The 13,913-nt window shown below is 55.1% G+C and overlaps 1 protein-coding gene across 2 annotated transcripts in view; it reads left to right on the forward strand.

The window, feature by feature from the left end:
- The window catches only part of LOC121284848 (tensin), a 738,828-nt gene that overhangs the window by 311,854 nt on the left and 413,061 nt on the right, over positions 1-13,913 (forward strand). For both annotated transcript variants that reach the window (XM_041200650.1, XM_041200651.1), the window contains exon 3: positions 7,540-7,577. In XM_041200650.1, coding sequence (XP_041056584.1) covers positions 7,540-7,577 — 38 coding nt within the window. The remainder of the gene's footprint in view (positions 1-7,539; positions 7,578-13,913) is intronic.

Raw genomic sequence — 13,913 nt, forward strand, 5'->3', positions numbered from 1 at the left:
AGTGACAGATGGCCCTAGTTGGGGTGGGGTGGGGGGAGGGGACGGTGTGGGAAAAAACATCAAAATAGGCTGAAAGATGGGAATAAAACAATGAATGGAAATAAATTTTAAAAAATAATAATAGAAATAGGTTGGAAAATATATATATAAAAATTTAAAAATAAATATTTGAAAAAGGGGATCAAAACAGGGCGAGGATGGAGGACAGAGTTCATGATCTGAAGTTGTTGAACTCAGTGTTAAGTCTGGAAAACTGTAAAAGCAAGGAGGTTATGTTGAACTTGTATAAGACACGAGTTCGGCATCAGCTGGAGTTTTGCACCTATTTCTGAGTGCCAGGCATTGGAGAGAGTGCAGAAGAAATTCATGAGAATGATTCCAGGGATGAAGAATTTCAGTTATGAAGATAAATGGATAAGTTAGGACTGTTTTCCTTAGAGAAGAAGACAGTAATGTTGAAGACCTGTCACAGCACTCACCCGCACACTTGCTTTCTCTTTGGCAAGTCAGGCATCTCCGTTGCAATCTTCTCCTTCTTTTCTCCTGCCTCTATGCAATTATGCAGGCAGCAATAAATCCAGACTCCATCTTCCTGATGGTCTCCTCTCTACAGCATCAATGAGAAACAAACATGAGTCAGCATCAGCCTGTAAAGGTCCTATTTCTGTCAATGACTCGGCAGTGAATGTGGGTTCAAGGGCTCTGTTCCACTGTCGGCAACTATTTTCCCCTGAAATGCTGGCCAGCACCGGGTGCATTTCAAGGTGCTGCTTCCTCTCCCCCACACTCTACCTGCCCAACTGCTATGAGATTGCTTTGGCCAGACACTGGAATCTTCATTCACTGCACTCTCATACCATTCTCTCTGAAATACACATGAGGGAAAATGTTTAGTCAGGAACTGAGATTATTTGAGGAGGGCCTGAGGCTTCTCTTCTGTGAAGCTGCTAGCACCATGATTGTAACACATATCTGAAGCTTCTCCAGTTGCCCAATTGCTCTGGAGTTCATTATCACTCTGGGGAATTTCCATGCTGTGAACAAGGAATTAATACAAGGATAATAGCAAAATACTGCAAATGCTGGAAAACTAAAACAAAAACTATAATTGCTGGAAAAACTCAGGTCTGACAGCATCTGTAGAGAGAAAGAGTTAATGTTTCGAGTCCAGACGACTTCTTCAGACTGTTCTGAAGAAGAGTCATCTGCACATAAAACGTTAACTCTTTCTCTCCACAGATGCTGTCAGACCTGCTGAGTTAATACAAGGAGATTGATTAGTGCCACTTTGTGGGATTAGCCTTGCATTAATGCACATCATAGCTTCACTTTCCTGTTTCCCTGCATTGTCATTGAAAGGCTCCTAACATGTCCCAGCTGTGCATCTCTCCTCATTTGGGAATGCACTGTTTAGGTGGGTGCCCCTTTAATTGCAGCCTCCCTCCCCCCACAGTGCAAGGGCCTGTCCTCCAATCCTCCCTCAGAGCCCCAACGAGCCGAGTGTCTCCTCATTTTAACGTTGTACAGCGACATCGTTGCAGGGGAAGATTATGGTGCTGAGGTCTCACCAACTGACCAACTTGGACTCACCCTTGTGAGTGTGGAAATATCCCTCCCATCATCCGGCAGGAGCCTAATGTTCAGGTTTCCCTCCCTCCAAGAATCTCTCAGTGCTCCCCCTGTATTCCTTGATCCCATCGTGTTTGTGGTGGATATCCATTTGTTAGCCCCTGAACATTTTGAGGTAGATGTCCCGTGTGGACCTCACTCCACCCCCTTTTGAGGACACTTGCCCAGCCTGACATATACCCCAACCCCCACTTCCAACACCCTTGAATGCCCCCGCAGTACCTTTTTCCCATCTGTAGGTTGCAGATGCTTGCCCTGACTTTTTTTTTATTCATTCATGGGATGTGGGCATCACTGGCTAGGCCCATCCCTAATTGCCCTTATTCAGGTCTGTGGGTCTGGAGTCACATGTAGGCCAGACCAGGTAAAGATGGCAGATTTCCTTCCCTAAAGGACATTCGTGAACCAGATGGGTTTTTACGACAATCGGAAATGATTTTACGGTCATCATCAGGCTTTTGATTCCAGATTTTTACTGAATTCAAGTCTCACCATCTGCCATGGTGGGATTTAAACCTGGGTCCCCAGAGCATTACCCTGGGTTTCTAGAATGCTAGTCCAGTGACAATACTGCTATGCCACTGCAACCACCCCCCCCCCCCCACCACTGGCGCCGGCATTGAGACATCCCGCTAACTCTGCTGTCTTGTTGGCCTTGATGACCTTGGCGGTCGTCCTCTGGCCAGTGAAGCCTGTGCTGGCTCCGCCTGGGAAGGAGCGGCCAGTGCCATGGCTGGCATCTCCCCAGTTGCCGCAGCCTCATCAGATGGGACAGTCACAGACAGAGGGGCAGAGAAGCTGCTGCCTTTATCCAGAGCACCCTGAGAGGAGCCCACAGAGACAACAGGCAGCTCGTGCGTCAACTTGAGGTTACTGTGGACCTCCCTGCTCACCATTGATGGCACCTATCTGGGATACTGGGTGTCTCATCCATCTCCCACACTGACACTGACCACCTGAGCTCAATACCTGTGTGAGGACTTGCAGGTCTGAGCGCAACCCCCAGGAACCCCTGATTCTATCCCTGGAGCTGCCTCTCCATGAGAGTCGCCATTCTCTCAATGGGAGGCAGTGCACTTACCCATGACGGTCAACGCGGTGCTCATGCTCCTCATGGACTCCTCCACAACGGAGACCATGGCACACAGATCCTTATGGATCTCCACCAGATCCTCCCGCATATCTCACAGGACATCCAGCATCTGCTGCCTTCCCAATGGATGACTCCAGAGAGGCTCATCATCAGCCTTCGACTGAGCATCTTCTTGGTCCCCAGCACTCCTCTGACTGCCCGTGCCCTGGCACTCTCTGCCTCCAAGTGAGTGTGAAGTGCCCTCACCAATGTGCACCGAGATACTGGCCGCTGAAGGCATTAGCCCATTGAGGTGCTGGTATCTGTGCTGGTGCCTGCTTCAGAGAGTAGGTGTGACAGTGACGCCCAGTAGTCCTCTGGTGTCAGGGGTGGACCTTTGGGTCTGCAGATCAGACGCCTGCTGGCGAACCTAAAAGTGAGAAGAAGACATGTCATTAGTTAAAGTCATCACACTGTCACTGTGCATGCCAGGCACCCTGGTGAGACAATGGAGATCTGCATCATGGTGCCATCATCTTCCAACGATCAATGGGATGCCAGGTTCGAGGCTCATACCAATGAGGAGACTGCATTAGAATGGTTGCACAATCCGAAACTCTCACCTCTGTGCACTGTGCTTTTACCTTCATCTGGCAACCCTGCCTCTCCACGCCTGGTTGCACGGGGAGCATGTTGGCTCTCCAGTCCAGGGCATCTTGCTTGAACCAAGAGAGCATCAGAAGGCTGGGTGGGCCTCTGCCTGTACATGCCCTTTTGGCTTAGTTATGTGTTGTCTTCTCCTGAAAGGACAGAGGAGCATTAATTAGTTCACTCTCTACCTGTAGCCCCATTGCAGCCTGGCCAACCCCAGCTGAGGAACACCTTGCAGGGTACATCCGAGTCATGGCCCTCAAGACACTCAGTCCAAGCAGCCAGGGCTCACCCCCTTTGTCAGCTCCAGCGTGATGGACAGTTGGCGCTCAGATTCTAACACCCCTGAGCTCCACAAGGGGATGATCAACCCTTAACACTTTTGCACTTATAGCCCAAGTCAACAAGGTACTCACCCTTCCTGAGCACAGCAGATCATTGAAGCACTTCCGGCACTGCACCCATGAACGCCACACCACATCATGGCTGCTCATCCAGGCTGCCACGTCCTGCCAAGTTCTCTTGGTGAGGTGCGGTGTCCTCCTCCCCCCATCGCTGGGGAGAAGGGTGTCCCTCCTGGCAGCCACCTCCTCCAGCAGGACCGCAAGGCACTCATCAGAAAAGCAGGTGCCAAGTGCCCACAGGACCTGCCCTCCTGCCTGGTGTTTGACTCATAGACTCATAGATTCATTGATGTGTACAGCACAGAAGGAGGCCATTCGGCCCATTGTGTCCATGCCAGTCAACAAAGATCTGACTACACTAATCCCATTTTCCAGCAAGTGAATATCTAAATACTTCTTAAATGAGATTCTGACTCAACCATCATTTCAGGCAGTGAGTTCCAGACTCCCACTGGGTAAAGAATTTCTCCTCAACTCTCCTCTTAACCTTCCATCTCTTACCTTAAATCTATGCCCCCTGGTTATTGACCCCTCTACTAATGGAAAAAGTACCTTCCTATCCACCCTATCTATGCTCCTCATAATCTTACACACCTCTATCAGGTCCCCTCTCAACCTTCACTGCTCCAAGGAAAAGAACCCCAGCCTATCCAATCTTTCCTCATAGCTCAGACCCTCCAGCCCAGGCAGCATCCTGGTAAATCTCCTCTGCACCCTCTCCAGTGCAATCACATCCTTCCTATAATGTGGTGACCAGAACTGCACGCAGTACTCCAGTTGTGGCCTAACCAGCATTTTATACAGTTCCAGCATAACCTCCCTGCTCTTGTATTCTATGCCTTGGCTAATAAGGGCAAGTATCCCATATGTCTTTATAACCACCTTATCTACCTGCCCTGCTACCTTCATGAATCTGTGGATATGCACACCAAGGTCCCTCTGATCTTCAGTACTTTCCAGGGTCCTACCACTCATAGTGTAATCCCTTGCCTTGTTAGCCTCCCCCAAGTGCATTACCTCACACTTTTCCAGGTTGAATTCCATTTGCCACTGCTCTGCCCACCTGACCAGCCCATTGATATCCTCCTTACGACTATCCTCCTCACTATTTACCACCCTACCAATTTTCATGTCATCCACGAACTTCTTGATCATACCCCCTACATTTAAATCCAAATCATTTATGTACACCACAAACAGCCAGGGCCCCAGCACTGAGCCCTGTGAAGCCTCACTGGAAACAGACTTCCAGTCACAGAAACATCCCTCTACCATCACCCTCTGCTTCCTGCCTTTCAGCCAATTTTGGATCCAACATGCCACATTGCCTTGGATCCTGTGGACTCTTACTTTCTTGACCAGTTTGTCATGAGGGACTTTATCAAAAGCCTTGCTAAAGTCCATGTAGACCACATCAAATGCATTATCCTCATCAAATGGCCTGTTTACCTCCTCAATAAGTTTGATCAAATTTGTCAAACACAACCTTCCCTTAACAAATCCATGCTGACTATCCCTGATTAATTGGTGTCTCTCCAAGTGCAGATATATTCTGTCCCTTAGAATTCTTCCTAGTAACTTCTCCACCACTGAGGTTAGACTGACTGGCCTGTAATTTCCTGGTCTATCTCTTCCTCCATTTTTTATTAATGACAACGTTAGCAGTCCTCCAGTCCTCTGGCACCTCACTTGTGGCCAGAGAGGATTTGGAAATTACTGCCATGACCCCTGATATCTCTTCCCTTTCCTCCCTCAACAGCCTGGGATACATTTCATCCGGGACTGCGGGTTTATCCACTTTTAAAGCTGCTAAACCTGCTAGTACCTCCTCTCTGTATGCTAATTTTCTCTAATGTTCAGTCCTCCACCCTGATGTCTATACCTGCATCATCCTTTTCCATTGTGAAGACCGATGCATTCATTCATTCAAGTATTCATTGAGGACTGTATCCATGTCTTCTGGGTCCACAAACAGATTACCATTTATGGTCCCTAATTGACTCTAACCTTTCCCAAGTTATTCTCTTGCTCTTTGTATATTTTAAAAACAGCTTTTGGGTTTTCCTTTGCTCTACCCACCAATGCTTTCTCATGCACTCTCTTAGCTTCCCTAATCTCCTTTTTAAGTTCCCGCCTGTATTTTTTATGCTCCTCTTGACACTCTGCCATATTGAGCCCTCGGTATCTGCCATAAGCTTCTCTTTTTTTCTTAATCCTAACCTTTATGTCCCTTGACATCCAGGGTTCTGTGGACTTGGTCCCCCTCCCTCCTCCCCCACCCCTTGTCATTACAGGAATATATTTGCCCTGTACTCTCGCTATTTCCTTCTTGAATGCCTCCCACTGTTCTGACACAGTTTTATCTGCAAGTAGCCACTCCCAGTCCACTTGGGCCAAATCGTATCTAATCTTAATAAAATTAGCCTTTCCCCAGTTTAGAACTTTTATTTCCAGCCCAACCTTATCCTTTTCCATAACAAAAACAGAAATACCTGGAAAAACTTAGCAGGTCTGGCAGCATCGGTGGAGAAGAACAAAGTTGACGTTTCAAGTCCTCATGACCCTTCAACAGAACTAAGTAGAAATAGGAAAGGGGTGAAATCCCCTATTATTACTGCTCTATTATTCTTACACTCCTCTGTCGCATTCAAGTGCATCTTCAGAACGGCAGCCTGATGTCGTTCCATGGCAGCCTTTCTGTGGCTGCCAGGGCCTCCTTTATACCGGCCGCCACGTCGCCACTGGACCCGGCGTCAAACAGGCCCCCTGTCCCCGCTCAGCCATTCCCTGCCAGTGACGAGCTGCATTTCACGCTGGGCGGGCCTTAATTGGCCTACCAATGTGAAATCACTGCCAGGGCCTGATCGCCGGCGACAGTTGGTTTTGCGGCCGCTCCCAGGCCGGCCTGCTGCACCCGCCCAACAAATGCAAAATCCAGCCCCTGTTCACCATCCAGTTAGCCCCTTCTTGTGAACATGAGGTGAGTTGAGTTTCCCCCACGGTCAAATATCTTATCTACATTCATTGTTGCAGGCCAGATGAGTGGCCAGTTGGTCAGGAAAATGAGACTGGTGAACATATACTCCAGCTAGAAGGGGAAAATAAAGAAAGATTTGCATTTATATAGCACCTTTCATTACTGCCGGATGGCTCAAAGTATTTTACAGCCTTGAAGTACTTTTTGAAGTGTCACAGTTGTAATGTCAGTAATGTAGTGAACAACCTGAATGCGTGGGGGAATTAATAAGTACAGCCTGGCAATAGTGGGAATGTTAGTTTTTTTGTTTAGTTTCTTTGAGAGTCTTGCCTCTGATCTGCCTCCTCCCACCTTGAAATCCGGTTCTGAGACTGAAGCAGATTCCAGACTCTCATTTTTTTTTCTCTCTCTCCTTCCTGTTAAAAATATTTGGTGCCTGAGGCTACAAGGTTCTCCCAAAGTGCCTTCACTGTGGCCATGCTGTGGGTTAAACAAAGTGGGTTGCTATTTAAGACGACAACATCATTCACACTGACATACCTGTCGAAGACAGACCTGGCAGCCTGCCAGCGTGTTCAAGCTGCAATAGTCTTGGCAACTTAAGAAACCACTGATTTTACAAGGATCTTTTCTGTGCGGTTGTGTGTGTGTGTGTGTGTGAAATGGAGATTCTATGGAACCCAGGACATGTTGAGGTTAGTCGAAAACAGATCAGCCCCGTGCCGTCTCTTTAATTATGTGTTTTAAAAAAAATTTTTTGAGTTTCTGAATTCCAGCTAATGTTTTCTCTCTCTGTCTCTCCCCAGTTTGCAAACTGACATGTCACAAGAAATGTGAAAGAAAGGTATGGCTCTTTTGCAGAATTCCACAATCATGTTTCACTTTGACTGACAATGTGGGTTATTGCTCTGTGGTATTGAATGTGACGGGGGTGGGGGCAGAGGGGGGTTGGGGGGGTGGGGAGACAGTTAGCTGGCGTTGTCTTGTGGGAAGAATGTTTGAAGTGGTGGTGGGGGGAGATTCTGTTCAACTCCCCGCAGCCTCGTCCTTCAGATCATAATTATAATCTTAAAAATATTACAGAGTTAAAAGGGCCACAAGAGAGCTGCATGGAAATCGCTCAGAGCTACAGTGCATCAAAAAGCAGCAACCTTTCCAAAGTTAGTAAAAGATAGTGGAAAGGTACAAAATAAAATCAAGAAAGCACATGGAATGTTGGCCTTTACCCCAGAGGCTGGAATACAAAGGGGAGGAAGTGAGATTACAGTTATATAAAGCTCTGGGCAGACCCCATCTGGAGTAACTGGGTTCAGTTCTGGGCCCTGCACATCAAGAAGGATTTGTTGGCCTTGGAGTGGTACAGCACAGATCCCAGGGTGAAAAGGGTTAAATTTTGAGGTCAGATTGCACAGACTACATTTATGTTTCCTTGAGTTTAGATGGTTGAGGAGTACTCTAATTGAGGTGTTTAACATGATAAAAGGATTCAATAGGGTCATTAAAGAGAAGCTATTTCCTTTGGTGGGGTAATCAAGGACAAGTAGACATAATCTTAAAATTGGAGCTAATCCATTTAGGAAACAGTTATTAACACAAAGGATAGTGAAAATCCAGGACTCTCCTTTAGTGGTTGGACAGTTTGAGCTTTCAAGACTGAGATGGATTGGTTTTTGAGACAAAAACAGAAAATGCTGGAAAAACTCAGCAGGTCTAACAGCATCTGTGGAGAGAAACAGCTAACGCTCCAAGTCCGTATGACCCTTCAGAGCTAGAGAGGACTTTGTTGGATAAAGATATCAAGGGATAAGGTGGCATAGAGTCAATATCACTGGACCAGTAATCCAGAGGCTCAGGCTTAATGGGTTCAAATCCCACCACGGCAGCTGGTGGAATTTAAATTCAATTAAAATCTGGAATTGAAAATATTGGTTGATTAGTGCTAGTTGTGCTATCATTGACTCTTGTTAAAACTTTCTGGTTCACAAATGCCCCACCTAGCCAGGCCTACATGTGATTCCAGAGCCACAGCAAAGTGGTTGATTCTGAAATGGCCATCAAGGTATTTAGGATAGGGAACACATACAACTCATGAAGGAATAAGTAAAAACGCAGGGGAAATGGAGTAGAGGTACACATCAGATCTGATCGAATGACAGAACAGTCTTGCGGAGCTGTACCTAATGTATTCTTTCAAACAGGAAATATGTCCGGATGCCAATTCCGAAATAAGTACATTGTGCGGTGAGGGACAGTTGAATCGATTTGTTTTATGTGTTATGTTTTCTTGGCAGCTCCGATTCTGAATTTAATAGAATTCCATACTTTGCTCACTCCCTAATGTTTTGGTCTTAATGAAGGAAAAAGGAACATCTTTATCTGAGTGACATCACTAGAAAGTACATTGTTTCCATGTGCAAGGTGAAGTGTCAGCTTCGCTCAGTGAGTAACACTTAAGAGTCAGAAGATTGTGGGTTCAAGCCCCTAATAGAGGCTTGAGCATGAAATCTAGGCTTAAGCTCCAGTGCCTGTACTGAGAGAGTGTTGCATTGTCTGAGGGTCAGTACTGAGAGAGTACGACAGTGCAGCATTCCCTCGGTGCTGGCCCCTCTGACTGTGCGGCGTTCCCTCGGTGCTGGCCCCTCTGACTGTGCGGCGTTCCCTCGGTGCTGGCCCCTCTGACTGTGCGGCGTTCCCTCGGTGCTGGCCCCTCTGACTGTGCGGCGTTCCCTCGGTGCTGGCCCCTCTGACTGTGCGGCGTTCCCTCGGTGCTGGCCCCTCTGACTGTGCGGCGTTCCCTCGGTGCTGGCCCCTCTGACTGTGCGGCGTTCCCTCGGTGCTGGCCCCTCTGACTGTGCGGCGTTCCCTCGGTGCTGGCCCCTCTGACTGTGCGGCGTTCCCTCGGTGCTGGCCCCTCTGACTGTGCGGCGTTCCCTCGGTGCTGGCCCCTCTGACTGTGCGGCGTTCCCTCGGTGCTGGCCCCTCTGACTGTGCGGCGTTCCCTCGGTGCTGGCCCCTCTGACTGTGCGGCGTTCCCTCGGTGCTGGCCCCTCTGACTGTGCGGCGTTCCCTCGGTGCTGGCCCCTCTGACTGTGCGGCGTTCCCTCGGTGCTGGCCCCTCTGACTGTGCGGCGTTCCCTCGGTGCTGGCCCCTCTGACTGTGCGGCGTTCCCTCGGTGCTGGCCCCTCTGACTGTGCGGCGTTCCCTCGGTGCTGGCCCCTCTGACTGTGCGGCGTTCCCTCGGTGCTGGCCCCTCTGACTGTGCGGCGTTCCCTCGGTGCTGGCCCCTCTGACTGTGCGGCGTTCCCTCGGTGCTGGCCCCTCTGACTGTGCGGCGTTCCCTCGGTGCTGGCCCCTCTGACTGTGCGGCGTTCCCTCGGTGCTGGCCCCTCTGACTGTGCGGCGTTCCCTCGGTGCTGGCCCCTCTGACTGTGCGGCGTTCCCTCGGTGCTGGCCCCTCTGACTGTGCGGCGTTCCCTCGGTGCTGGCCCCTCTGACTGTGCGGCGTTCCCTCGGTGCTGGCCCCTCTGACTGTGCGGCGTTCCCTCGGTGCTGGCCCCTCTGACTGTGCGCGCGTTCCCTCGGTGCTGGCCCCTCTGACTGTGCGCGGCGTTCCCTCGGTGCTGGCCCCTCTGACTGTGCGCGGCGTTCCCTCGGTGCTGGCCCCTCTGACTGTGCGCGGCGTTCCCTCGGTGCTGGCCCCTCTGACTGTGCGCGGCGTTCCCTCGGTGCTGGCCCCTCTGACTGTGCGCGGCGTTCCCTCGGTGCTGGCCCCTCTGACTGTGCGCGGCGTTCCCTCGGTGCTGGCCCCTCTGACTGTGCGCGGCGTTCCCTCGGTGCTGGCCCCTCTGACTGTGCGCGGCGTTCCCTCGGTGCTGGCCCCTCTGACTGTGCGCGGCGTTCCCTCGGTGCTGGCCCCTCTGACTGTGCGCGGCGTTCCCTCGGTGCTGGCCCCTCTGACTGTGCGCGGCGTTCCCTCGGTGCTGGCCCCTCTGACTGTGCGCGGCGTTCCCTCGGTGCTGGCCCCTCTGACTGTGCGCGGCGTTCCCTCGGTGCTGGCCCCTCTGACTGTGCGCGGCGTTCCCTCGGTGCTGGCCCCTCTGACTGTGCGCGGCGTTCCCTCGGTGCTGGCCCCTCTGACTGTGCGCGGCGTTCCCTCGGTGCTGGCCCCTCTGACTGTGCGCGGCGTTCCCTCGGTGCTGGCCCCTCTGACTGTGCGCGGCGTTCCCTCGGTGCTGGCCCCTCTGACTGTGCGCGGCGTTCCCTCGGTGCTGGCCCCTCTGACTGTGCGCGGCGTTCCCTCGGTGCTGGCCCCTCTGACTGTGCGCGGCGTTCCCTCGGTGCTGGCCCCTCTGACTGTGCGCGGCGTTCCCTCGGTGCTGGCCCCTCTGACTGTGCGCGGCGTTCCCTCGGTGCTGGCCCCTCTGACTGGGCGCGGCGTTCCCTCGGTGCTGGCCCCTCTGACTGTGCGCGGCGTTCCCTCGGTGCTGGCCCCTCTGACTGTGCGCGGCGTTCCCTCGGTGCTGGCCCCTCTGACTGTGCGCGGCGTTCCCTCGGTGCTGGCCCCTCTGACTGTGCGCGGCGTTCCCTCGGTGCTGGCCCCTCTGACTGTGCGCGGCGTTCCCTCGGTGCTGGCCCTCTGACTGTGCGCGGCGTTCCCTCGGTGCTGGCCCCTCTGACTGTGCGCGGCGTTCCCTCGGTGCTGGCCCCTCTGACTGTGCGCGGCGTTCCCTCGGTGCTGGCCCCTCTGACTGTGCGCGGCGTTCCCTCGGTGCTGGCCCCTCTGACTGTGCGCGGCGTTCCCTCGGTGCTGGCCCCTCTGACTGTGCGCGGCGTTCCCTCGGTGCTGGCCCCTCTGACTGTGCGCGGCGTTCCCTCGGTGCTGGCCCCTCTGACTGTGCGCGGCGTTCCCTCGGTGCTGGCCCCTCTGACTGTGCGCGGCGTTCCCTCGGTGCTGGCCCCTCTGACTGTGCGCGGGCGTTCCCCTCGGTGCTGGCCCCTCTGACTGTGCGCGGCGTTCCCTCGGTGCTGGCCCCTCTGACTGTGCGCGGCGTTCCCCTCGGTGCTGGCCCCTCTGACTGTGCGCGGCGTTCCCTCGGTGCTGGCCCCTCTGACTGTGCGCGGCGTTCCCTCGGTGCTGGCCCCTCTGACTGTGCGCGGCGTTCCCTCGGTGCTGGCCCCCTCTGACTGTGCGCGGCGTTCCCTCGGTGCTGGCCCCTCTGACTGTGCGCGGCGTTCCCTCGGTGCTGGCCCCTCTGACTGTGCGCGGCGTTCCCTCGGTGCTGGCCCTCTGACTGTGCGCGGCTTCCCTCGGTGCTGGCCCCTCTGACTTGTGCGCGGCGTTCCCTCGGTGCTGGCCCCCTCTGACTGTGCGCGGCGTTCCCTCGGTGCTGGCCCCTCTGACTGTGCGCGGCGTTCCTCGGTGCTGCCCTCTGACTGTGCGCGGCGTTCCCTCGTGCTGGCCCCTCTGACTGTGCGCGGGCGTTCCCTCGGTGCTGGCCCCCTCTGACTGGTGCGCGGCGATCCCTCGGTGCTGGCCCCCGTCTGACTGTGCGCGGCGTTCCCTCGGTGCTGGCCCCTCTGACTGTGCGCGGCGTTCCCTCGGTGCTGGCCCTCTGACTGTGCGCGGCGTTCCTCGGTGCTGGCCCCTCTGACTGTGCGCGGCGTTCCCTCGGTGCTGGCCCCTCTGACTGTGCGCGGCGTTCCCTCGGTGCTGGCCCCTCTGACTGTGCGCGGCGTTCCCTCGGTGCTGGCCCCTCTGACTGTGCGCGGCGTTCCCTCGGTGCTGGCCCCTCTGACTGTGCGCGGCGTTCCCTCGGTGCTGGCCCCTCTGACTGTGCGCGGCGTTCCCTCGGTGCTGGCCCCTCTGACTGTGCGCGGCGTTCCCTCGGTGCTGGCCCCTCTGACTGTGCGCGGCGTTCCCTCGGTGCTGGCCCCTCTGACTGTGCGCGGCGTTCCCTCGGTGCTGGCCCCTCTGACTGTGCGCGGCGTTCCCTCGGTGCTGGCCCCTCTGACTGTGCGCGGCGTTCCCTCGGTGCTGGCCCCTCTGACTGTGCGCGGCGTTCCCTCGGTGCTGGCCCCTCTGACTGTGCGCGGCGTTCCCTCGGTGCTGGCCCCTCTGACTGTGCGCGGCGTTCCCTCGGTGCTGGCCCCTCTGACTGTGCGCGGCGTTCCCTCGGTGCTGGCCCCTCTGACTGTGCGCGGCGTTCCCTCGGTGCTGGCCCCTCTGACTGTGCGCGGCGTTCCCTCGGTGCTGGCCCCTCTGACTGTGCGCGGCGTTCCCTCGGTGCTGGCCCCTCTGACTGTGCGCGGCGTTCCCTCGGTGCTGGCCCCTCTGACTGTGCGCGGCGTTCCCTCGGTGCTGGCCCCTCTGACTGTGCGCGGCGTTCCCTCGGTGCTGGCCCCTCTGACTGTGCGCGGCGTTCCCTCGGTGCTGGCCCCTCTGACTGTGCGCGGCGTTCCCTCGGTGCTGGCCCCTCTGACTGTGCGCGGCGTTCCCTCGGTGCTGGCCCCTCTGACTGTGCGCGGCGTTCCCTCGGTGCTGGCCCCTCTGACTGTGCGCGGCGTTCCCTCGGTGCTGGCCCCTCTGACTGTGCGCGGCGTTCCCTCGGTGCTGGCCCCTCTGACTGTGCGCGGCGTTCCCTCGGTGCTGGCCCCTCTGACTGTGCGCGGCGTTCCCTCGGTGCTGGCCCCTCTGACTGTGCGCGGCGTTCCCTCGGTGCTGGCCCCTCTGACTGTGCGCGGCGTTCCCTCGGTGCTGGCCCCTCTGACTGTGCGCGGCGTTCCCTCGGTGCTGGCCCCTCTGACTGTGCGCGGCGTTCCCTCGGTGCTGGCCCCTCTGACTGTGCGCGGCGTTCCCTCGGTGCTGGCCCCTCTGACTGTGCGCGGCGTTCCCTCGGTGCTGGCCCCTCTGACTGTGCGCGGCGTTCCCTCGGTGCTGGCCCCTCTGACTGTGCGCGGCGTTCCCTCGGTGCTGGCCCCTCTGACTGTGCGCGGCGTTCCCTCGGTGCTGGCCCCTCTGACTGTGCGCGGCGTTCCCTCGGTGCTGGCCCCTCTGACTGTGCGCGGCGTTCCCTCGGTGCTGGCCCCTCTGACTGTGCGCGGCGTTCCCTCGGTGCTGGCCCCTCTGACTGTGCGCGGCGTTCCCTCGGTGCTGGCCCCTCTGACTGTGCGCGGCGTTCC

Source organism: Carcharodon carcharias, chromosome 12 (assembly GCF_017639515.1).
Source record: "Carcharodon carcharias isolate sCarCar2 chromosome 12, sCarCar2.pri, whole genome shotgun sequence".
Lineage (NCBI taxonomy): Eukaryota > Metazoa > Chordata > Chondrichthyes > Lamniformes > Lamnidae > Carcharodon > Carcharodon carcharias.